Below are 22,357 nucleotides of genomic sequence, written 5' to 3' on the forward strand. Positions count from 1 at the left end.
ACAGTTCGAAAAATTAAAACATATGTATGTTTTTTTTTTGAAACAAATGTAAACAAAAGATATAAAGCAGAAGAAAACCTTGGACTTTTGTTTTAAAAGTTTGGAAATTTCGAAATGCCTGCGGTTTTCTTGTTGGCTGTCTTGTTGAGATAATTTGTTAAATCTCAATTTAGCGCACACTGAAGTGATTTTTTAACTAAAAAACTAATGGCACAAATAAAAAACAACGCAAAAGTGGTTTTGTGATTTTAAGGTGTATTTTCAGTATAAGTAGGAATTCACATTGCTTTCACCATAAAATTTTTAGTGAACTGGTTTCACAGTTTTTGTTTTTGGTGAAATCTATCATACGGGTCACCTCATTTCACAAATACTTCACATTAGCCTGCGAAACGAAACCGAGGTCATACCCGATTATATGACACAACAGACAGTGGTGAGCCTTGTGGCACACCATTTTCCATTGGAAAAGTTTCAGAGCAGTGACCGTCAACTCTCACGAGTATTCTACGATAACTAGATTACTAAGAAATGATCGTATAAACCCAATGAGCCACCTATCGACCTGTCATCTGTCTAATTCGAGAACAAACTGTGTCACGATCACCCGATCAAAAGACTTTTCAGCTGAAAATGATAATAATACTCTATTCGGCTTTTCACGTGAACAACTGTTAAACTCCATATAAAAAAATTTTAATGAACAATATATGAAAAATTAAAATGTTTTTCAGGCTAATGACTCAAAAGTAACAATTAATTATCCTAGTGTAATATATTTTGCTGAAGCTTTTCACAGCTAAAAACGGAGTACCCTGCTGTATGCAGTCTTAAATACAAAGGGTCTAACTCATTTTTTTTTTTTTCAAAATGGCTTTTTGTTCAATCTGGAAGAAAATTTCAGATGCATCTTACCTCAAAATTTCAGGTGGATACAATTGCAAATAACGGATTTATAACAATTTCAAAAGAAAAAGTTGTGAGTCAAGCTTTTTTCTTCTCCTCCAAAAACACATTAAAAATTTAGTTAAAGTTGGCAAATAACATAGTCATAACGATTTCAAAAAAGTCCATCTCCAGTTATCTCCTTCTCCTGTTAAGAAACAAAAAATCAAGTTAGGCCCTTTTAGTATTAAGTCATCGATATATACATACGAAAATTTGCACAAGCGTTGCCTTTCAAATTTTTAACCATTTTTTCGGATTGGATTTGAACAACAAATTGAGTTTACATCGTGTGTTCAGTTTCCAAAGAATAGTGTTATGCATTCATATTTCTTGGAATATAACTACCCTAATTCGCAAATTACATAGAAAGGCATAAACTGGGATTTTTCTGATGCCAAATGGTAATGTGGTGGAAGTACCGATACCTGGATTTATGACACCACATGCTAATAAAACCTTCTACATGAATAGTAGGTAGATGCAATGCAATACCTGCCATGGTTAACTTGCTCTTATTTGGTATAAAAATTTGTAGCAGACCTAGCTGACGATCACTGTTAAATTGTGCACAGCACCATTAGTATTGCAAAACCTATCTCATATAGTTTGAAACTAAAAACGTTTAGTCATGGCGCCACAGCAAAAAGTTGAATTTGTTATATTAAAATTAACATTTCTGCCATATGTGTAAGAAATCTTTAAATTTAAAAAATGCTAAATAAATTACATATCTATATATATTTTTTAATATTTACAGTCATCCTCAATATCCACGCATATCATTAACCCACAAAAGACATTCACCAAGTAGTTCAATGACTCAGGTTCGCGATTGGGTAAGTTATGAATGCTGATCTGGAATATAAGCACTATATGATAAAAAGAATATATTTTTCCAGTTCGATCGAATAATGTCCAGAGAAAAGTCGAAGATCTCCCCTCATCTTAGTGTGCGGTATTGCGAGTGGAACATTACCTCAGGCAATGCTAATCTGTTCACCGTCAACGGTTATCGTTTTGATAAAATTCTCCTAGTTTTAGGTGAAGAAGTTATTCACTGGATCTTTTATCAAAATATGCCATTGCATCGAAGAATAGAGGGTTGTGGTCATCTATCCGTTAATTATTGTGGCTGCTGTCTGAACACCCAATATATGAAAATAATGGACACTGTCAAGAGTTGTGTAATGCAAAGAGGTCACAATTAGCACTAAATAATTTACTTTTACGTTAAACGTATACCATAGGCGATGTGATAATTTTGTAAACTTACTTCTATAATAGATAATTTTAATAAAGAAAATTATAATTGTTTGTCCATATTTTGTATGTCATCGTTTTTTCTACTAATTATGCTTTCCTTTGAAATTTTTGGGTTATATGACATACTACGCGTGTAGTTTTATTTTGGTAACTAATTTGTTTAACATAATTTGTTTAATGACGAATAAAGATATTTGACGGTAGTTTATTCTAGCCAATGGAAACGAGCACCATATTTGGCAGGTGGTTTTGGATAGTCATCGGGCAATCCAGGAGTGGCATCGGCGTATACCTTCTTTTCAGGCTTGGGAGGAGCTGGGCGATTGGTAGCATGGATCTGGGAATAGAAAAAATAGATATAGAGGACTTGGGTTAGATATCATTAAATAAGGGGTGTATTATTGATTGTCGGGCAACTATAGTTGTGTTGCCAGAAATTAAAACCGTGAAATAAAAATTAATACAAATTCGGAAATCAGTTTCATTGAATATCAGTATTTTGAACGTTCAGCTACAAAGTAAATTGTAAAAACGTGTGCAATTAAATACAGAAATGGAAATTTCTATAACAAGTTTGGTCGTTGGCAACTCAACTGAAATTGGGTTTCAATCCATAAACAACCTACAAATATATTTATAAGTTGATAACCTCAAAAATGGTGGCTTACTTCGCTTATTCATTGCTTTTAAAACGCACTTAACGAATGGTCTGAGACCCCATAAGGTATTTTGTAAGGCCTCGAAACGAGTCTATGACCTTCTATGGTTTTGATTAATGTGAATTATTGCTATCCATTCGTCCATAGTCTGTCCGTCAGTCGAGTGGGTCTGGCTGGGCAGTTAAACAGGTGACGGGTATCGTGCGGTCCCTGGTTACAATCGGGACATACATCTTGCACGTCGGCATCAATCCTAGCTCTGTGGATTGAGGCAGCTGCATCTGCCGGAACGTAATTAAGCCAGAACTACTCTGGTTTGCCGAGGGAGGTCAATGTCTTCAGATGCAATTGGAGATGGTCATTCTTCAAGGACTACATTCACCCGGTAGCCATTTACCGCAACTGCTCACCTCACGCTCTAGATCACGTTGATCTACCTTAAGGCTTCTGGGCGGTGGATATCTATCCATAAGATGATGAAAGGAAAAAAGTACAAATTTTTACATGGCATGGTACCTCACAAATGTCCCCAACAATAGGAGGGGTTACCATTACTGAAAATATTTTCTGATGTTCTAGCCAGGATTCGAACCCAAGCGTTCAGCATCATAGTCGGACGTTCTAACCTCTGCGCTACGGTGACCCCTCATAATCAAGGTGACGATAGAAATGTATGTGTATGAAACACTGCAACACGGGTGGCTCTAAACTAGAGGAAGAATAGAACTGGGCGTATACATAGAGATCGGCAAGTTTGAAGACATCAACGTAAAATTGTCACCATACATTACGAACTTGATGCCATCTGGAGGAAGTGCAATAGAGCAAGAGTGAGGTTACACAAGGCCGGAGATATCAAACCACGTTGGGACACTCCTCGGTTCGGGGATTCGACGGTTAAACAATCAATATGCCATCCAATGTCTAAGGTATGGCTGGAGGGACGTTTTTGGCAACACGGAAAGTCTTATCATCATTAGTTTTTAAAGTGCGACAGGCCAGAGCCTTGTGCAGCTTGGCTATTCGAATGAAGTTTATAATTTGGGGAACACGGATGTGACGAAAGGCCCGCTCGCTCTATCAAGTACAAAGTATGTGTGAATAAGTCGGAGATCTTTGCAATCAAAGAAGAATTGGTATGGCTAAGACAAAATGTATTAGACTATTGTGATAAATATCTTCTCACACAGCCATGCACACACTAAATATCTTAAAAACGTATTTATGATATCTCAACGGGATGGCTGAACAGTTGAAAATTCACCTGGTTTGGTTGCTGGGCCACAAAGATATCCCATGGAATTGTATAGCGGACGAGCTTGCGAGACTTAGGAACTACCTTCCAGTGGAACTGGAATCTGTGAGTATGCCTCTAGCTACATATAAGCTAAGTCTTCAGGATCAGGCCTGAAGGGCAACGAATGACAAATCGATGTGAACACTACAAAATTATGTTCCCCATTATAGACTTGAAGAGGTCTACCGCTTTGCTGTCTGATTGGAAAACGTGCTGACAGACTGAAGGCTGTAAGTAACGATTTTTGCAGAAGCTGTGAGGACGTCGAAGAAGAAGAGACTATAGAACATCTGTTCTGTGTGTGTCCTGCAATGGCAGTCAGAAGGAATTCCACTTTAGGTTCTCATTTCTTTGAGAATTTGTTTGTGAACATTCGCAAGTTGTTGGGCTTTTTAAAGTGATCTGGATTGTTCAATGGTAGAAACTAGAACTTCAGTTCTTGTGGTCACAATGGTCGAAAACGTCTGAGTGAGTTTGATGGCGAACTGCCACACAAAACCAACCTAACCTACCTATTTTTGAGTTCAGTAGCCGCCCTTCACTGCCACAAAAATCTCGTGATGGCTGTGCAGTTTAAAATTCCCGTTCTGGTGCCTGGGAACCCGGAGACCTGTAGATCAGAGTAGATTACAAACAAGAAACTACCTTATACATTCCAGGGGGAATTGTGGAGAGCAGGGAAGACAGATGGTCACAAATACAAGATTTACGATGTCTGTCGTTAGCAAGTACAGAATATAGGAAAAAACATAACAAAATACATTTCAGTGGTGGTTATTCTTTCATTACGACTTCGGAATTCTTGTTGTTATTTCTTTCACCGGCTGCACTTTTTTATATAGGTTGCTGGAGGGGGAATTTACAAATTTCCTACTGAAAGTATTAGATAAAATAATTTAAAATCTACGCAGATGGTATGGGAAGATTTTAATGTGTAGAAAGATTGAATAATACAAATTTGCATACAAGGCGACTTCTCGACAGACGAAGATCACATTATACAAGACACTGATACTACTCATGTTGTTATATGGTTCTGAGGCATGGGTAAGTGTTTGAGAGAAAAATTCTTCGTAAAATTTATGGAACAGTTTGCATCGATGGAGAGTATCGGCGACGTATGAACCACGAACTGTATGAGCTTTATGACGATGTTAGCATACTTAAACTTATCAAAATACAACGGTTGCGTTGGCAAATTCATATTGTCAGAATGAATGAAGAAACTCCAGCGAAGAAGTCTTTTGAAGGCGATCACTATGGTACACGTAAACCGGGACTGCCAAAAGCCCGATGGAAAGATCAAGTGGTGAGTGGCATCTCAAAACTTAGTGTCAGAGATTTTAGAAGGAGCGTAGAAGATCGAGGCGCTTGGAACGCTATTCTACGCTCAGCTTAAGAGAAATGTTCTGTCATAGCCAGTAAAAAGTAAGAAAATAAAGTAAGTATTTGCCCACAAACATTCAATCAGGCAAAGTTCTCACATAACAATGAGAGCTATCCGATTCAAGTTTAAGCTCCATGATAAGGGAACTCTTTTTTTATAACCGATTCTAAACACCGTGCTGCAATGCAATACCTTTTTGGGAGAACTATTTACATGGCTCCTATACTATGAGTATCACATGAGTTCGAACTCTAAGTTTTCCTGGTGTTCAACTGCAGTTGTGGACAATCCGGTCAGCTTAAATACTGTGTAACTATGATGCTCAATGCGCCAAGGCGAGTTATTGGGGCATTTAAATAACCAATGGCCATAACGTTCCCGCGGCGATCAGACCTATGGACCGGAACGAGCTTGCTCACATATGGAGCTTGCTGAGGATCGCATCTTCACATACTAATGTGGTTACAACAACAAAAACAAAAAGAACAACCACTTATTCTCGCCCGGCGCAGGACAACTATGAGCACCACACGGGCTGGAACTTTGAGCTCCGATCTGTGTGGTGTTCATAGTTATCGCGAGAAGCTTTGCTGGGAGCTACAGGGCGCTTCTACAGGTTGAGGAGTAGCTGCAACTGCAGTCGTGGTCGATCAGCGATATCGAGTGTAGTCTCAGTGAGAGGCCGGGTGGCACCAGCTCTTGATCAGGTACTGATTGCCTATGATGCTTGATATGACAAGGAGAGTTATTGACGACTTCAAATGACCAATGTCCATTATGTTTCCCCGGCAATCAGTTTTATGGACTGGAACGAGCTTGCTCACATATGGAGCTTGAAGAGGATCGCTAACTTCACATGCTTCACAAAGGTGGTTAAAAAAATAACAATCACTTTTTCAAACTCAGAATTAGGAGGGGATAACCCCCGCAGAAACATATTTTTTTCTATTTTATCACCGAGGTTCAAAACCAGGCGTACGGCATCTAAGGCGGACATGCCAACCCCTGCGCCACGTTGGTATTCAAAGATTATTTGTTTATACTCTTACCTTAGCTCTAGTAAAGTATCCATATTCTGGACGATCAATATCGAAATTATCTTTCATACATTTGTCAAAGACACCTTGTGTCTTCCGGCAGCTAAAAAATAGAACAATGTTAAAAAAAACATATCCCGCACTTCATTTCATAGCTGTTGTGTATTAACTTACTGGCTAAACGACATAGTACCACTTGATTTGTCCAAACAAGTGGCGTATTGCATGAATTCTTCATGACAACTCTTCTTGACCTTGCGGAAGAAATCCATGGCGCAACCGGTAACAGATTTTCCCTCGTTCAAGCATGCCCTGGGATCGTCTAGTTCCTGACGACACAACATGAATTCCTTTGCAATAAAAACAAAAACATGGAATAAAGTGTGTTGAGGTTAGGTTAATAGGAGACACTAAATTATATAACCCTGTTTTTTCCAGCAGTTTTTAAAACTTGCGGCTCCTTTAGCATTGGAAAGCCGATTGATGTTACTAGTACATGTTAGGATACTTACATTGTTCTGAAATTCGCAAGCTTTGCCCAAATGAAAGGCTCCGGCACGTAAAGCTGCAGTTGACAAGTTCAGTTCTGGAACGGTCAACTCCTCATCGGAAGGCAGCGTTACATTGTTGGTGACCACCATATTCGGGTTTTTAACGACCTAAAATCTAAAGAGTTGAGGTAAAATATATGTTAGTACAAAATTTACTCAAGTTTATTTGATTTGGAAAACATTTTCCGATGTTTTTACCCAAGAGAAAATTTAGCTACCAAATGCTTCTTCTATCTTAATGATTAACAACAGCTGTTTTAAATAAAATGTCATAACATAGTGGCAGAGATGCCGTGGTTTATTTACAATGAAATTGCAGTAAGTCCGTTCACGCTGTCGGTAATACTCAGTTAAGGCTTGTACTATATTCGTTTTTCACGATATTTTTCACCGATTACTCTTTTGCGATAAATTATTTTAAAGCAAAAAATTTCCTTCCATTCCTTCATTACTTATCGTAAAATTTTAATAAAATTGTTATTTTTATAATATTTCATAAAAGTAATCGCTAAAAAGAAGGGGTTTTCAACGGTGAAAAACGAACATAGTATCAGACATTAAGGGTGAGTTACACACCATGCGCGCCCATCAAAGACGCATAAAAATGTATAGATTATAGATTTTTTTTTCCAAATTTCAACGAATGTGGCTCGTGTATTTCTGTTGCATTTGATTTAAAGAATGGGAAATTATATTAACTCTTCTGACATTTTCACTGGAAAAATACACGAACAGAATTATTAAAAATTTTTACGATTTTTAAACATATGTTCTTATATAACCACCTATCCTTGGTTATGAATTTAGCTGATTTTGAGATATATATGTTCTTTTTTTTTGGTTGTTAATATATTAATGGCGGCGCAACTGAGCTCCCAAAGCCAGATCAGCCAGATTATTGCTCCAAGTATTTTTATATTTAGGAAAAATAAAAACCGCTTGTTTGAGTAACACTTTGGCTACGTTGAAAGAATTCCTATAAAAATGCTAGTGGTAATAGTTTTTTGATTATTTTTTTATTTGTCAATTCTATTTTATTCGTCTGATAATTTGTGTTGTCATTATAATTTGCGATAAACGTATTTTGCAAGAACCAATCTAACATTTCGTGTAAACGCCACATTAGTAATTTTCTTGCACCAAAGAACACACTACCACAGCTGATATCGAGCTAAATTTTGTAAACAAAAAACTTTATGTAATTATTTTTAAAAAAAATGACTGAAAAAGACCAAAATTCGAATGAATCGAATAACACAGCGATATTAAAAGATGCATGGGCGGTAATGGAAATAATCTAGTACATTTTTAAAAGGTTATTCAATTTGAAAAGTTGTTTTTTTTAGATACGACCATGCTCTGTCTATAAAGATGAATATGACGATTGTACAAGCTTTAAAGCTCGCTTTCATCAGTATTTCATACATGGAGAGGATACCGATTGTACACAATGGAACATAGACTATAAGAACTGTGTTCGGTATCAGGACTCTAACGGTAACGATGTACAGGCCGGCGCGGCCGTCATACGAAGCGAAGAAGAAAGGCGGCTGAAACGTTTTCAAGGCCACTACGGCAATACTGTTTGGGAGAAGAGAAAGGCTCCACCTGAAGATTGGGCAAAACCTCTGCCAGAATGGTTGGAAAAGAAAAATGAGAATTCTTATTTGCAACTCAAACAAATGGAAATGGATGGTCGCGCAGTACCTGAAGATACTAAGTCATATTGTATGATAATGTAGCGAATAAGAAGCAAGTGGTTGTTTGTATAAAAAATGCAAAATGTAACAAATGTATTTATACTTAAAACAACAAACACCCTGAAATTTTTCAATCTTATTATTGCAGCTTTAAAATGGAAATAGTTTGTTAATTTGCTATTAATTAGTCTACATTATGATGTTCCATATCCTTTAGAATAGTTTTTGCAGAGGCAGGAGCCCTTCCTAATTTATATAATAGGTTGAAATATAAAGAAAGACATGTGCGCCTGAAGGAAAATGACCTGAAATACATAAATAATTGGTAGCATTAACAATACTATGAGCATTAACAATGCTATGAACATTACCACAAGGAATACTCAAAGTACAAACGTCTGTATGCCCACTTGATGTAGCCTTTAACTGTGCTATAGTTTTTGTAAATACATTTCTGGGCATAGTGTGCCATTACTTTGGGTCTGTCCACCACATCGCCATGCATTCGACCTATAGCTCGTACCGTATTCAAGTTCCGTACAACAAACAACATATTTCGAGGCATCTCCTTTAACGTGGACATTATCATTTCGAAATTCTTTTGGGCAATCTCCTGCATGTAGTTTATGTCATCCTCGTTAAGTTTAGTTTTTATTTTACCGCCATGAATTCGTATCGGCTGCTGGAATAATACTTCAGCAAATTTCATATGGTCCTTAATGCCCAACTTTTGAGCAGATTTTTTCATAGCAGCTTCATCTCTTAATACAGTTGCTTCCCAAAACTCGCATAGCGGTTTACGTACGTTAGATGGCAGTTCTTCATAAAGACCATGATCCAAAAGAACAAGTTCGGCCTTTCCACTTTTGGAATTCTTGCGCACGAAAACTAAAATGAAATGTTGTGATTGCAATCTAAAAACGAACATGTCTACTTACTATTGCTAGCATGTGGATCAGCGTGTACGAAACCCGTGTTAAATATTTGTTCCGAAAACATTTGAAAGAGTTTTCTGTCCACATCTTTTACATTTAAACTTTTCTTCTCCAGGGTGTCAAGATCGCCGATTTTAATGCCATCTATCCATTCTAAAGTTATAACCCGCTTTTTTAAATGTAATCTGTTTAAAATTGATCATCCATATATATGTTAAGCTTTGAACTCACCCTTTTTGTATGTGTCCAGTAAACTTTTGGTATATGAACAAACTTTAATAATCTTAAGTCTCGGGCACACCTTTCTACATTTTGGCCCTCTTTAATGAAATTTAATTCTTGCACTAAATTATTTTTAACATCCCTTAAGATCCATCCAAAATTATAGCTTTTAAAAAAGAATTCTACAATGTCATGCAAAAAGATTATGGTACCCAAGTCGCTGACAAAACGATTTTGCAAATCACTATATTGTACCTAGAATTATCAAAAGAAGAAAAATAAAATATGGCCATTGGTTTCTTTCAAGTTGATCATATCCGAGTACCTTAACAGCAACTTGTTGGCCCGTTTTAAGCTTGGCTTTAAACACCTGAGCTATACTAGCTGCCGCTACAGGTTTATAGTCAAATTCTTCGTATAAGGACTCAGGAAGTTCCCCAAAGTCCTTTTGGAAAACTTTTTCAACATCTTCCCTTTTAGTGGGCAGACACTTATCCTGAAGTTTTGATAAAGTGCTTGTGTACTCCTTTGGCAGGATATGGTTAATTGCAGCGAATCCCTGCCCGACCTTGATGTAAAGACCACCATTCTTCAAACATGTTTCCAACAAGCGATCAGCCGACCTTTGATGTACTATCTTAATCTTATTTTCATACTCGGGATCATAATCGTCCAACAAAAAATAATCGTAGGATATAAGTGAAGCTGTTTTTAGAGAACGAAGAAAACGTAAAGCTGCGCCAGAGTAAGTGAAATCATTAACAACTCCATCATATAAAAAGAAACCTCCAAGGCCACAGCCAAATCCAACAGAAACAAGGGGAAATTTTTTCTGAGCACGTGTGGTGTTGATCGCACGGCAAGTTTGTTGTTGAGGAAGCCTTACCCTTGCCAATTCCTTGCAAAGCGAGTGCCACAATAATCCCTATAATTTTTCAATAGAAATCAATAGCAATTTATAATTCATACATACTATAATAAAGGCTGCTTACATTTCTTATCATTTTACTCAAACATATATTATAACATTATATTTTTGAATTATAAAAAAGGTCAAGAGGGAATACTGATTGGTCCTCCGGAGCTATTTTATTTTCAATTACTAAATTTGTAAGAAAATTTTGAATTTTTATACTTTGTTCACAGCTAGTATATTGGCTATAGAATGCCACGGGAAATAACACTAACAGCTGTTTGAAGTTGTTATCACAATCTGTCAAATCCTATTTATCTATTTATCTTCGTCATGCAAAGAGGATTGAAATAATAGAGAAATTTTTGTGCTCTCAAAATTTGACAGCAAATATCAAGCTTATAGTTGTCGGTAATTATTTTATTGTTCTCCAAAGCAAGCAGCTCTGTTGAAAAATTAAAAAAAATCAAATTTACAACGAAAAGAAAATTAATAAAAGAAAGAAAGATACACATATTGAAAGCTACGACTGCCGAAACCCTATATACGTGGATTACGTCATAGTTTTCTTCACGGGAAAGGGAACAATGCATATTTTGAAAATGCAAAAGAGGCAAACTGCATGTAATTAAGAGCAGAATTCTACTTGCACCATGTTCTTAGATAATGCCCATTTATCTTTATTCACGACCGCCACCAACCAGTCTATGTGCGAACTTCAAATTCTTTTCTATATATTACTTATCTATGTGTCATGTCAAGTGTGTTTTTACACAAAGCTTTCTGGTGCTTACTTATCTTACCTAAAAAAGCGCGCAACTATTCCTCCATCTACGAAACGCTCTAGCTATTATTTTTAACTTTTGCCCGTTGTTTTTGTAGGATTTGTTTGAAGAGTTACATTTTTCAACGCAACGCTCAACAACAAAGCTCAAAGCGCTCATTCTTTTTTGCCTTTAACGCTTTCCATTTGGGACAGCATGTATTGTGTAAATGCTCCTGTTTCCGTAACAGCTGCATAGATAATTTATATATAAAGAATTTGAAGTTCGTTTGGATTTTCTAAATATCCATTATATATGGTTTCGGCAGTCGTAGCCTCCAATATGTGCATCTTCATTCTCTTAATTATTTTATTTTTGCTGTAAATTTGATTTTTTTCGGCAGCTCTGCCTGTTGAAAATTAAAATTATTACCGACATCTATAATCCTGACATTTACTCTCAAATTTTGAGAGCACAAAAAATTATCTGTTATTTCAATTCTCTTTGCCGATGTCTATTTTTGTTCCATTTGTCAACTACTTCATTTGTTTATTATTGTTGTTGATTGTAGTGTAGAACATTGGACTGGATAATGTTGAAAACAGCAGTTGCCTCCAGGTCACTCCAATTTGGTCAAAAAATGTAAGTTTTTCAAATAAAGGCGATCGATAGTTAATATCCTCGGTCAATTCTGCGTATTGCATAACCTTAACAATGACACCATCCATTGCCAAGGTTGGGAGGAAGTAACGTTTTTGGCAAACATTACATTGTTGTTTTAGTGCCAATCAACAAATGTCTTTCTAACTTTTTAGTTCATCAAGAGGTTATGTTCAACAGCGTCAAAGCAGACTGTTCAACATTGGCAATATCATCAACAGAAATCGTGGATATGAAAAAAAGGAATTATTGGGGTAAGTTTGAAATAGTAAAGAAAAACTGGTATAAAAAGTAACAATTTCATGCCTGGGTTTGTACTTTCCCATGTCACTCCTGTATGCCATTCAGAATTGGTTATAAACAGTATAGCTTTCATCACAAGCATGAGAGTTAACTACGTTTTTCCTTAATGGGTTGTTTATGGAGGGAATTTCCCAATTTTGTGTTGGAATATGAATTAATCAGCATCAAAGAATTTAGATAATGTTCCACAAACAAATTATTAATCCCTTTACAACAGTTTTACCATAGTTACTTTCTGCAAGAGACAAACAACTTAAAATGTGAGTAAGGCATGCTTTTGCCAATTCGTCCCTTCCAAAGCAAATAAGTCTTGTCGAATTTTTATTATTTTTAATTTTAGATAAATAGACAAGGTCAAGTATGATTGTGATTTGACTACAACAATAATGTTACTATAATGTAAGCGGTATTTTAACAGATAAGATAAACTGCAATATACCTACATACATATGAACATATTTGAAATTTGACAAGGCATTACATTACAAAGCATGAAAGAATTTCGAATTGATTTTCTTGAAATTTTCAGAGAATTTACAAGGGTTTGGGTTGATAACCAAAAGATCAGTTTTTTCTATTTGTTATACTTTTAGAAAGTCGCCAGGACCTGATGATGTATCATTGGTTGAATTACAAGCTGTGTCTGATAGACTGGTTCCCTGGCTTAGGGAGATATATTCTGCTTTTATCAAAATGTCATATATACCTGTGGGATGGAGGGACACGAAGGTCATTTTCATTTCGAAAGCAGGAAAACCCTACTACACGAAGGCGAAAGATTTTCGTCCTATTAGTCTGTCATCCCTTATGTTGAAGACTCTTGAGAGGTTGATAGAAACATATCTTAGGGCAAAGATCCCTGAAGATCGCCTGTCACGGCAGCAGCATGTATATGGTAAAGGCAAATCCACTGAAACAGCCCTTCACGACCTAGTCGACTACATTGAGGGTTCTCTCGCTGTCAAGGAATATACAATGGTAGTATTTCTTGACATTGAGGGTGCTTTCAATAATGTAAAACCGACGTCAATCTACCGTAAGAAAATTTATTAATAACTTACTTACTAAAAGATGAATTTGGGCAGGCTTGGGAACACCTCAAGGAGGTGTACTGTCTCCTCTACTATGGTTATAGCCATTAACAATATATTATTGTCTCTGGAAGAAAAAGGTGTAAAAGTGTTCGTGCATGCTGATGACGTCGCAATTGCAATTAGGAAAAAGTTTCCCAGCACTCTAAGATATATACTTCAGCAATCTCTACGTGCAACAGCAAAGTGGGCTACCGAAAGTGGTCTAGGAATAAAACCGTGCAAGACAGAAGTAGTTCTTTTCAGCAGGAGATACAAGTTGCCTACAGTGGAACCTGTCTCTACCTAGGTGTTTTGCTGGACAGGAAATTGAATTTCAAATCCAACATTTTGGAAAGGACAAGAAATGCAACTCTTGCCCCATATATACCTGCAAGAGAGCCATTGGCAAAAGTTGGGGGTTTAGACCGCGTGTCATGCATTGGGTATATACTGAGTTGTCAGACCTATAATGCTATATGGTGTGGTGGTCTGGTGGAGGGCGCTTCAAGAGTATACCTGCTGTTCAATAGTTAATCGGATTCAAAGGATGGCTTGTTTGTGCATCACAGCCGCACTGAGGACGACACCATGTGATGCACAGATTTTAATGCTACATCTTATGCCTCTGGACATTGTGGCTACCCAAATTGCAGCGAACACTGCCGTGAGGTTAAGGGAGTTTTCTCATTGGTCATGTGGCGGCTACGGACTCTTGATACAATATTCGATGTTCCAGGCAGTGTGTATCAAGCGGAGATCCTTCCAATTAAGGAAGTGGTGGAATGGCTAAGATATAATGCCCTTACGACGATTGGCATAAATATCTTCTCAGACAGATAGGCTGCCATTAAATCCCTGGAGAACATATTTCTGAACACAAAAACCGCCCTCGACTGTCGCAGATCTCTCAACCAGATGGCTGAACAGTACAAAATTCACCTATTCTGGGTGCGAGAATCCAGTTTGTACAGCGCATTCAACACTTATGCATCGATGCTAAACCTGTACAGATAATATGTTGGACGAGGGACAACCTACACATTAGTTTTTGTGCTTGTTTTAATAGTAAATCAAAACAAAAAAAAAATTAAAAAATGCGTTTTCATACTAAGGGGCCTGTGTACTTCGTATAAGTGCAACGGAAAACTCAACCGTCGCATAGTGGGATGGGAAAAAAATAAGTGGAACGGATAGATTTATCTTCATGATATCTTACATGGTTATAGCTGAGGTATTATCCAGTTTAAATGTAAAATGCCTTAGGAGTCCCAGCGGCCCATTGGTGGGCCTTCAAAGTTGGTCACCTCGGCCCTACAAAAGCGGAAAGTCCTTAAAAAGTCCTCCAAAAAAAGCCCTAAATATGAGGGATATCTTTTATGGTGTCCAAGAAATTTGACTAACAAATGTTTTGTTTTTTGAAATTTTTGCAGAGGTAGGTCTCTTATTTTTTTGCATTTCTGAACCGATTTCAAATTTTTTAAATGAAAGCTAATGAAATTTACTATTTTTTTTTGTCGCGATACATGCTAATGTCCGATTCTTCAGTCAAAAGTTATGAGAGTTATAAATCAAAAAATGTGAAAAAGTAAATTTTTGGTATTTTTTCGTAGAAAATGTCATTTCATTGATTCGTCTCTATACAGAAAACTTGGCCCAGCACTATCAATTTTGCTTATTGTACTGTAACGAAGACTTAATGTAGATGTGTTTTAAGTGCAACTTTTATAAATTGTGTTGACAAAAAAACTGGGAAAACCCTTCGAGTTCTCAAAACGCAAAGCTGAGATCCTCAACTTTCTAACATAGTTTCATTGCCCCAAATAATAACTAATTGCATGTTCAAATTTTTTTGAACTTTGAAAATCGGACCATAAACGCGCTTTTGACAGCCCGAACAAAATTTTGTAAGGCCGAGGTGACCAACTTTGAAGGCCCACCAATGGGCCTCTTGGTCTTCTGGGGCCCTGAAATAAACTGGATAACACCTCAGCTATAACCGTTTAAGATATCATGAAGATATCTCTATCCGTTCCAAAATGGCAGACTTAATTCCACATATTTTTTACCATCCCACTGTGCTTCGGAGGGTTAAAACTTACCTACACAATGACAAATTTCTATCAAAAAATGAGATTAGGAGATTAAAGAAACAAAAAAAAAAAAGAAATATGTGATATGAATCACAAACTTCTTAACTGCCAATATATTAAAAAAAAATACAAATCAATCCTTTCCCAACAATAATCGTATAGATTTTTTACGAAATCCTTGCAATGACCATAAGAAAAACTAAAGTAATAAAATTTTTAAAAATTAACTACCTATACACCTCAATTTATTAATTATATGAATTTTTCAAATAAATTTTATATCACTTAAAAATTTTTATATTTTTAATCCAAAATCCGTTTACACTGAGCATTAAATCCGGATTTAATGCCCTCGTCAGCTGATTTTATGAAGGGAAAACAGATGATCAAGCCATTAAATCCGGATTTAAAGAGCAGTGTAAACGAGGTTTTAGCAACCAGAGCTTGCTTTTATAGTTTTTATGTATGTAATTTATTATAAATTGAACTAAAAATAAATAAATTAATATATTATATTGTTTTTTTGTCTTGCAGCTACTCAATGCAGGAAATGTTCTCTGTTGTATCGGATGTGAAAAATTATCAACATTTTGTACCATACGTCAAAAAATCACATGTACACACGGAGCGGAGCAATGGCTTTAAAGCCGATCTCATTGTTGGATTTCCCCCTCTTCACGAAGTTTACACATCAAATGTAACGCTACAATCACCCACACTGGTGACATCTGAATGCACCGATGGTCGACTTTTTGATTACCTTCTTAACGAATGGCGTTTTAGTCCTGGCCTGAAGGATATACCGCAGTCTTGTGTGTTAGATTTCAAAGTGACTTTTCAATTTAAATCTTTATTACACAGTAACATTGCAAACCTGTTCTTCGATTTGATATGTGACCAAATGGAACAAGCTTTTGTGACAGAAGTGAGAAAACGTTACGGCGATGCTTCTATTAAATCCCATATTTTGTCATCGAAACGTTCATGACCTTTATGAAATGAATAATTGATAGATAAGCTATTGTTATATTTTTATTTATTATCTAAGTTTAATTTTTTTACCTTCATACACTAATTTGTTTTTTTTTTTTTGTTTTGTTGAACTTTTGTTTTAACGAAATGTAAATTTAGAAGTATGTATGTAAGCTACATATTTTCAATATTTGACATTAATGTAATTATTTTTTAACGAACGTTTCTGTAATATTGTAAAGTGTATTGTTTAGAGCCATGTGCTGAATAATGGGCGTATATTAACCAAATATAAACAAAGAATAGTTAATACTCGCATAACTGTATGTCATCTTCTTTTATTGTAATGCATTTTTATATTATTAAAAATTTATATACAAAAATATAATACATGTGCCAAATTTGATGATGCTCGAATGATGCCCCAGTGTAGAATGCTCTGCTTCAACAACAACTTGTCCTGTCCTGGTCCAATGATTCGTGCTGGTATTTTTGTTGACCACTTGTCGCTAGCTGGCATGATGGCGTATGCGCGGTTAGTGCTCGCCGGATGGGATGGTTCTTTGCGCAAACGTATCACCTTAGCAGGAAAAAAAGTTTAACATGCCCTTTTACTGTTTCAAGTCCTTCATGTGGTAAATACCTAAAGGTTTGCCTTTTAAATCTTCTACCTCAAAGGGGCAGTTTACAACTGGTTTTACTATTCGACATTTGTGGAATTGCAAGCCAAGTTTTGCATTAAATTGATTCTTGACGTCACTCTGCTGAAAGCTTCTGCGGTACACTTCTTGAGCGGGTGTAAATTTAACAATCCTACTGCGAATATTATATTTCCTCTCATTGCCTCAATAAGCCTTGTGTAGGCTTTCCTTGACTCTTTCTTATGATCTCCAGTTTAACCGACTTCGGAATGATTTCACTTTCGGGATCATCCATTAGTTGCAATTTCTTGGCCGGGGCGTACACACTGCCATGATTAATCATATTCATCCCGAAAAAGGCAAAGTAGGGTGTAACTCTTATAGACGAGTGCATCGAAGAACGCAATGAGCACTCTATTTCAGACAAATGCTTATCCCAATCCTGGTGGCTGCTTTCTTTCAAATAGGATCGTATAGCCGTTAGGATGGACTGATTGACCCTCTCCGAAGCATTTGCCTGTGGAGAGTGGATAACCCTTCTCACGTGACTAATGCCGAAATTTCTCATCAACTCCTGAAATTCCTTGCCAAAAAACTTCAAAAGCACAAACTTATCATAACTAACTATAACTCATTTTTCGAGCGGGAGTATGGGCCTAGGAAATCTACATAGATCTGTTGAAATGGTCTTTCTACTAGGGTCTCTTTTCCCCGTCAGGTCCATGTGCGACATCAGCTACTTTAAGCTGCTATGGCCCGTGATAATGGTGAATGGCATTAGTTCAATATATGGATGAAACTTCTTCACCGCCATTACCTTTGTTGGGGAGTCTTATCTTCTATATATAGAAAGTATTTAACGAAATTTTGAGCGGCCAGATTTTTTCAAAAACTGAAGTCATAACAGTGCTGTTGGGTCCAAAAAGTTTCCGATACCATTTTAAATGATTGAATTGCTCCAACGTCTCATCATATTGATTACATGCCCTACACTTCACCACATCCCCACCACATGACCTACACTGTCACTTGCCGCACCGATTTTACATAAGTGAGCTCGTAGTCCTATGTATGCCGTTATGATACCAATAGCTATACTGACCCCCTTCTTACTTTCTTTTAGTAATAGCCTCGTCTTCTAACGACCCCCCCATAGGATTTCCTCCGTCCAACCGACCGTTTTGCTGTAACACAATGTTGCATGCGCATTCGTCGCCCACTCCCTTAACTCGGACTGCGTTGACACGAAAGGCTTCGGGTTAACCAGGTTTATTGAAGGCAGTCCTCTGTCCATCACTGCCATATCGTCTGCGTTTTCATTCCCTCTTACTCCGTTATGGCCGGGCACACAAATGATGAGGATTGTGCCATCCTTAGAGAAGGCGTTAATCTCCTTCTAACACTGCAAGACTGTTCGTGACCTTACCATCCTAGTTGTTATTGAGTTATCGAGTGTGAACATCTTTACGGACAGTAAGTCCGTAAAGATGTTCACACTCAACGTCTTCTCGTTTGCACCACACCGCCTCATGCATTCCATGATCGCCCGGATCTCTGCCTGCAGGACCGTGTTATGGTTAGGTAATCCAAAGCAGATCTTAGTCCTTGGGCTCTCAATGTAGACCCCCAGGCCCACTAGCTTTGATCCATCCGTGTAATATGATCTTTCAGATGGCAATACTAGGGTTCCATAAGTTCAAGACTGTGCCCCTGGCAGCAGTGTTTCACATTCCACCTCAAGTGTCGTCCCAGGTATCCGATCGGAAACCTCTTCCCTTCTTTCCAGGTTTCCTACCGTAGCCTCAATTATACCGCGATGATATGAGGTGCTCCCATTCCCAATTCATTATCCCATCACCTTAAGTCTCCTAGCCGCAATATCTGCCTCACACTTAATCAGTATGTCAATGGATCGAATATCTAGAATGATCTCCAGTGCTCTATGGGCCTATGCCAAGACAACATGTCCTCTGAAACTATTGTATGATCCTTATGTTGCACTATTTCTTTATAGCAGTCCTCTAAACTACAAAGGCGTAAGTAAATATTGGTCTTATCACGCTCCTGTAGAGTCAGGCCCCATTTTGAGCCTACGGCCCCTCTCAAGAATCAGGACCGAAATTGCCCCTTTTGCAATCCCTAACGACCTACATCGATATTAAGTATCTGTGCAAAATTTCAAGCGGCTAGCTTTACGCGTTCGACCTCTATCGTGATTTCGGCAGACGAACGGACGGACATGGTTAAATCGACTCAGAACGTCGAGAATATATATACCTCATGGGGCTTTAGACGAATATTTCAAGGATTTACAAATGGAATGACTAGATTAGTATACCCCCATCCCATGGGTATAAAAATCGTCAAAACATAAAGGGATTTAAAGAAAAAATCCTCGACGAATTTTATATACTCTCCGTCATGGACCGCATCTATTTTTAGGCAAGCAAAGGATAAAAGAAAATATTTAGGGAGATCGGTTTATATGGGAGATGTATCAGGCTGTAGACCGCTTCAGACTATATACGAGACATTTGACACGTTGAAGCTTATGTAAGAATCCGTTGTACAAAATTTCAGCCAAATTGGATAATAATTGCGCCCTCTAGAGGCTCAAGAAATCAAGATCCCAGATCGGTTTATATGGCAACTATTACCTGATATAGCTGCCATATAAACCGATCTGGGATGCACTGATTTGAACTATATTTGGCACAGTTGTCGAAAGTACTAACAAAACACGTAGTGCAACATTTTAGGCAAATCAGATAAGAATTGCGCTGTGTAGTGGTTCAAGAATTTAAGATTCAGTATCAGTTTGAATGGCAGCTTTATCAGGTTATGACTTGATTTGAACTAGAAAAAGCACAGTTGTTGGAAGTCATGGCGAAACATGTTGTGCAAAATTCCTCTCTAATGGTCCAAAAATCAGGATCGAAGCTCGGTTTATATGGCAGCTATATCAAAATATGGACTGATATGGTCCATTTACAATCCCAACCGACCTACACCGGTAAGAAGAATTTGTGCAAAAATTTCAAGCGGCCAGCTTTACTCTTTCGAAAGTTAGCGTGCTTTCTACAGACAGACGGACGGACATGGCTAGATCGATTTAAAATACATATACTTTATGGGGTCTTAGACGAATATTTCGAGAAGTTACAAACAGAATGACGAAATTAGTATACCCCTATCCTATGATGGAGGGTATAAAAATGAATTTGTGTTTGTTCGTTTGTTCCTATAGACGACTACCTTGAAATTTTCACAGATTGTGTAGAATGGTTTGGTAGGAAACATAGGCTCTCTCCCCATTACCCCTAAAGTACTACCCAAAAATAAAAGTGTACCGATCGGGACAATATGGCACTCAAATGAATGGTATTCTGAGAGTATATCACAGGCTGCGATTAGTGAAAGGCTTTGTATACGGAGTAGCTGCAATTAAAGTCGCGGACAATTAACGGTATCGAAGGGAGAGCCTCCGTGAGAGGCCGGGCGGCAATACAGCTTAAATACAGTGCCTGTGATACTCGATGTGCCAATGCGATATATTGGCATCTTTTAATACAATATCAGCAACAACAACTGATTTCGAAAACTGTAAATCCCTTCCCAGAATCTCTTTTGCGTCTATCGTTATGGCACATTGCTCTCCCTGAAATGTTTTGTGTGTCGCAGTATAGTCCCAATCCAGTTCCTATCTCTTGAAGCCCTCCTCAGTCTGCCCACCGCATCCATAGTTTCCAGAAGGGAAACTTGGCCGTATTCTGTCTCCCCGTGGGGGCCAGGGCGGTGACATCTCCTCGTTGTTAAATGCCCTCTCAAATTTCGAGAAGGCCGCCATTGAGTATTCCTTCAGTTGGAGAGACGTCTCCACTTCAAGCATCACTGCGTGAAGGGCGGTCTTCTCTAACCTGCCCTTGAGTTATGCCTGAAGTTCTTCGACGCCAGATCTCTCTCACCTTCAATTTTTTTTTTGTTAAAAAAATAGTTTTGTTTGAAATGTGAAATGCTACGTTTGGTAATAAGCATAATTGCCTCTTTACATTTTCGATAAATTTGTTCTACATTTTCGACAGTATAACCAGGCCTTTAAGTTTAAAGTCCATTATAAGGGACCTTTTTTTATAGCCGAGCCCGAACGTCATGTCGTTTTAAATTTGTTCGAATGTTCTCGCCAGGATCCGAACGCAGGCGATCAGCATCATAGACGGACATGGGCTACAGTGGCACGAATTCGATATCCACATTCAAGGCGAAGTTTCCCCACCCTAAAAATATATTAGAGAGTTAAAGAAGACGCAGCGAAGCGGGCCCGGTTCGGCTAGTACATATAAAAAGAAGATTGGAATATATATAAGTATATATGTATATAAGTTGGATATCTTCGAAGCTTTAAGTTTTTCTACCTGTTAGGACGAAGACTTTTTTCTTTCATGATGTTCTTTGTCTTTCGAGACGATCTTGACAATCGAAGACTTCCATTAAGCTCATCTCGAAAGAGAAGTAAACGATATCTTCCCGTTCAAAGCGGTGTTCTATTGCAATTGAAATGAAAATTAAACCAACATTTGATATGATTTTGCTTCTATCTTTGCGAATTCTATAAGAATTCATTTATTCATGAAGACATATTTTTGAAGCTGATAAAAACATAATTTTTTTTATAGTTTAGAAAATTCGTTACATGTCATTTTATTGATCTATAATGTCTACAAAATTTGTTTATTGTTCTAAAATTCCTTATTTTTTTTTGTTTATTAATAATTATTTTTTGTTCTGTTGTTTAATAGCTAAAGGTTATGTGTTTTTAACGTTAACTACTGAAACGTTTGGTAACTACAATAAAACTACACAGCGTTTAACAATTAATTAAGTTTTCTTTTGAATGATTAAAGTGCTTTTCTTTTCAAAAAAAAGTAAAGAAAACGAAAGAAAA

The 22,357-nt window shown here is 37.3% G+C and overlaps 5 protein-coding genes and 2 long non-coding RNA genes across 7 annotated transcripts; 4 read left to right on the forward strand and 3 right to left on the reverse strand.

Annotated features, from left to right (window-relative positions):
* Window positions 1-1,545: 1,545 nt before the first annotated feature.
* LOC106086693 (uncharacterized) lies at window positions 1,546-2,215 on the forward strand. Its single transcript, XM_013251464.2, has 3 exons — window positions 1,546-1,635; window positions 1,706-1,784; window positions 1,848-2,215. Exons 1-3 carry the CDS (start codon window positions 1,577-1,579, stop codon window positions 2,154-2,156), a joined length of 447 nt encoding a protein of 148 aa, XP_013106918.1. The 5' UTR covers window positions 1,546-1,576; the 3' UTR covers window positions 2,157-2,215.
* Window positions 2,216-2,257: 42 nt separating this feature from the next.
* On the reverse strand, window positions 2,258-7,430 carry LOC106086692 (NADH dehydrogenase [ubiquinone] 1 alpha subcomplex subunit 8). The gene is made up of 5 exons (XM_013251463.2): window positions 7,341-7,430; window positions 7,104-7,257; window positions 6,766-6,941; window positions 6,604-6,694; window positions 2,258-2,548 (listed from the first exon to the last, which is right to left on the reverse strand). Exons 2-5 carry the CDS (start codon window positions 7,230-7,232, stop codon window positions 2,417-2,419), a joined length of 528 nt encoding a protein of 175 aa, XP_013106917.1. The 5' UTR covers window positions 7,233-7,257; window positions 7,341-7,430; the 3' UTR covers window positions 2,258-2,416.
* Window positions 7,431-8,239: 809 nt separating this feature from the next.
* Window positions 8,240-8,968, forward strand: LOC106086688 (UPF0545 protein C22orf39 homolog). The gene is made up of 2 exons (XM_013251460.2): window positions 8,240-8,425; window positions 8,489-8,968. The coding sequence occupies exons 1-2, from the start codon at window positions 8,360-8,362 to the stop codon at window positions 8,882-8,884; spliced, it is 462 nt and encodes a 153-aa protein (XP_013106914.1). The 5' UTR covers window positions 8,240-8,359; the 3' UTR covers window positions 8,885-8,968.
* On the reverse strand, window positions 8,964-11,272 carry LOC106086687 (uncharacterized aarF domain-containing protein kinase 5). The gene is made up of 6 exons (XM_013251458.2): window positions 10,992-11,272; window positions 10,325-10,924; window positions 10,009-10,254; window positions 9,781-9,946; window positions 9,214-9,730; window positions 8,964-9,147 (listed from the first exon to the last, which is right to left on the reverse strand). Exons 1-6 carry the CDS (start codon window positions 11,001-11,003, stop codon window positions 9,027-9,029), a joined length of 1,662 nt encoding a protein of 553 aa, XP_013106912.2. The 5' UTR covers window positions 11,004-11,272; the 3' UTR covers window positions 8,964-9,026.
* Window positions 11,273-12,118: 846 nt separating this feature from the next.
* Window positions 12,119-17,100, forward strand: LOC106086689 (coenzyme Q-binding protein COQ10, mitochondrial). The gene is made up of 3 exons (XM_059368481.1): window positions 12,119-12,318; window positions 12,492-12,590; window positions 16,337-17,100. The coding sequence occupies exons 1-3, from the start codon at window positions 12,269-12,271 to the stop codon at window positions 16,788-16,790; spliced, it is 603 nt and encodes a 200-aa protein (XP_059224464.1). The 5' UTR covers window positions 12,119-12,268; the 3' UTR covers window positions 16,791-17,100.
* On the forward strand, window positions 12,607-15,830 carry LOC131997582 (uncharacterized). Its single transcript, XR_009398283.1, has 2 exons — window positions 12,607-12,899; window positions 12,980-15,830. It is a non-coding gene; the product is annotated as an uncharacterized LOC131997582 (long non-coding RNA).
* Window positions 17,101-21,435: 4,335 nt separating the features above from the next.
* LOC131997584 (uncharacterized) lies at window positions 21,436-22,001 on the reverse strand. The gene is made up of 2 exons (XR_009398285.1): window positions 21,828-22,001; window positions 21,436-21,742 (listed from the first exon to the last, which is right to left on the reverse strand). It is a non-coding gene; the product is annotated as an uncharacterized LOC131997584 (long non-coding RNA).
* Between the last annotated feature and the right edge of the window lie 356 nt (window positions 22,002-22,357).

Source organism: Stomoxys calcitrans, chromosome 5, assembly GCF_963082655.1.
Source record: "Stomoxys calcitrans chromosome 5, idStoCalc2.1, whole genome shotgun sequence".
Taxonomy (NCBI): Eukaryota; Metazoa; Arthropoda; class Insecta; order Diptera; family Muscidae; genus Stomoxys; species Stomoxys calcitrans.

Bases quoted from the DNA above. Each gene is read 5' to 3' on its own strand.
- LOC106086688 (XM_013251460.2), top strand. From the start codon at position 8,360: ATGACTGAAAAAGACCAAAATTCGAATGAATCGAATAACACAGCGATA. The intron at 8,426-8,488 runs GTAATGGAAATA...TGTTTTTTTTAG, and splicing joins TATTAAAAGATGCATGGGCG to ATACGACCATGCTCTGTCTA.
- LOC106086692 (XM_013251463.2), bottom strand. From the start codon at position 7,232: ATGGTGGTCACCAACAATGTAACGCTGCCTTCCGATGAGGAGTTGACC. The intron at 6,695-6,765 runs GTAAGTTAATAC...TCTATTTTTTAG, and splicing joins GGTACTATGTCGTTTAGCCA to CTGCCGGAAGACACAAGGTG. The intron at 2,549-6,603 runs GTAAGAGTATAA...TTCTATTCCCAG, and splicing joins GATACTTTACTAGAGCTAAG to ATCCATGCTACCAATCGCCC.
- LOC106086689 (XM_059368481.1), top strand. From the start codon at position 12,269: ATGTTGAAAACAGCAGTTGCCTCCAGGTCACTCCAATTTGGTCAAAAA. The intron at 12,319-12,491 runs GTAAGTTTTTCA...CTAACTTTTTAG, and splicing joins CTCCAATTTGGTCAAAAAAT to TTCATCAAGAGGTTATGTTC. The intron at 12,591-16,336 runs GTAAGTTTGAAA...TTTGTCTTGCAG, and splicing joins GAAAAAAAGGAATTATTGGG to CTACTCAATGCAGGAAATGT.
- LOC106086687 (XM_013251458.2), bottom strand. The intron at 10,255-10,324 runs GTACTCGGATAT...TGATAATTCTAG, and splicing joins GCCAACAAGTTGCTGTTAAG to GTACAATATAGTGATTTGCA. The intron at 9,947-10,008 runs GTGAGTTCAAAG...CATTTAAAAAAG, and splicing joins ACTGGACACATACAAAAAGG to CGGGTTATAACTTTAGAATG.
- LOC106086693 (XM_013251464.2), top strand. From the start codon at position 1,577: ATGGCGCCACAGCAAAAAGTTGAATTTGTTATATTAAAATTAACATTT. The intron at 1,636-1,705 runs GTAAGAAATCTT...TAATATTTACAG, and splicing joins TTAACATTTCTGCCATATGT to TCATCCTCAATATCCACGCA. The intron at 1,785-1,847 runs GTAAGTTATGAA...ATATTTTTCCAG, and splicing joins TGACTCAGGTTCGCGATTGG to TTCGATCGAATAATGTCCAG.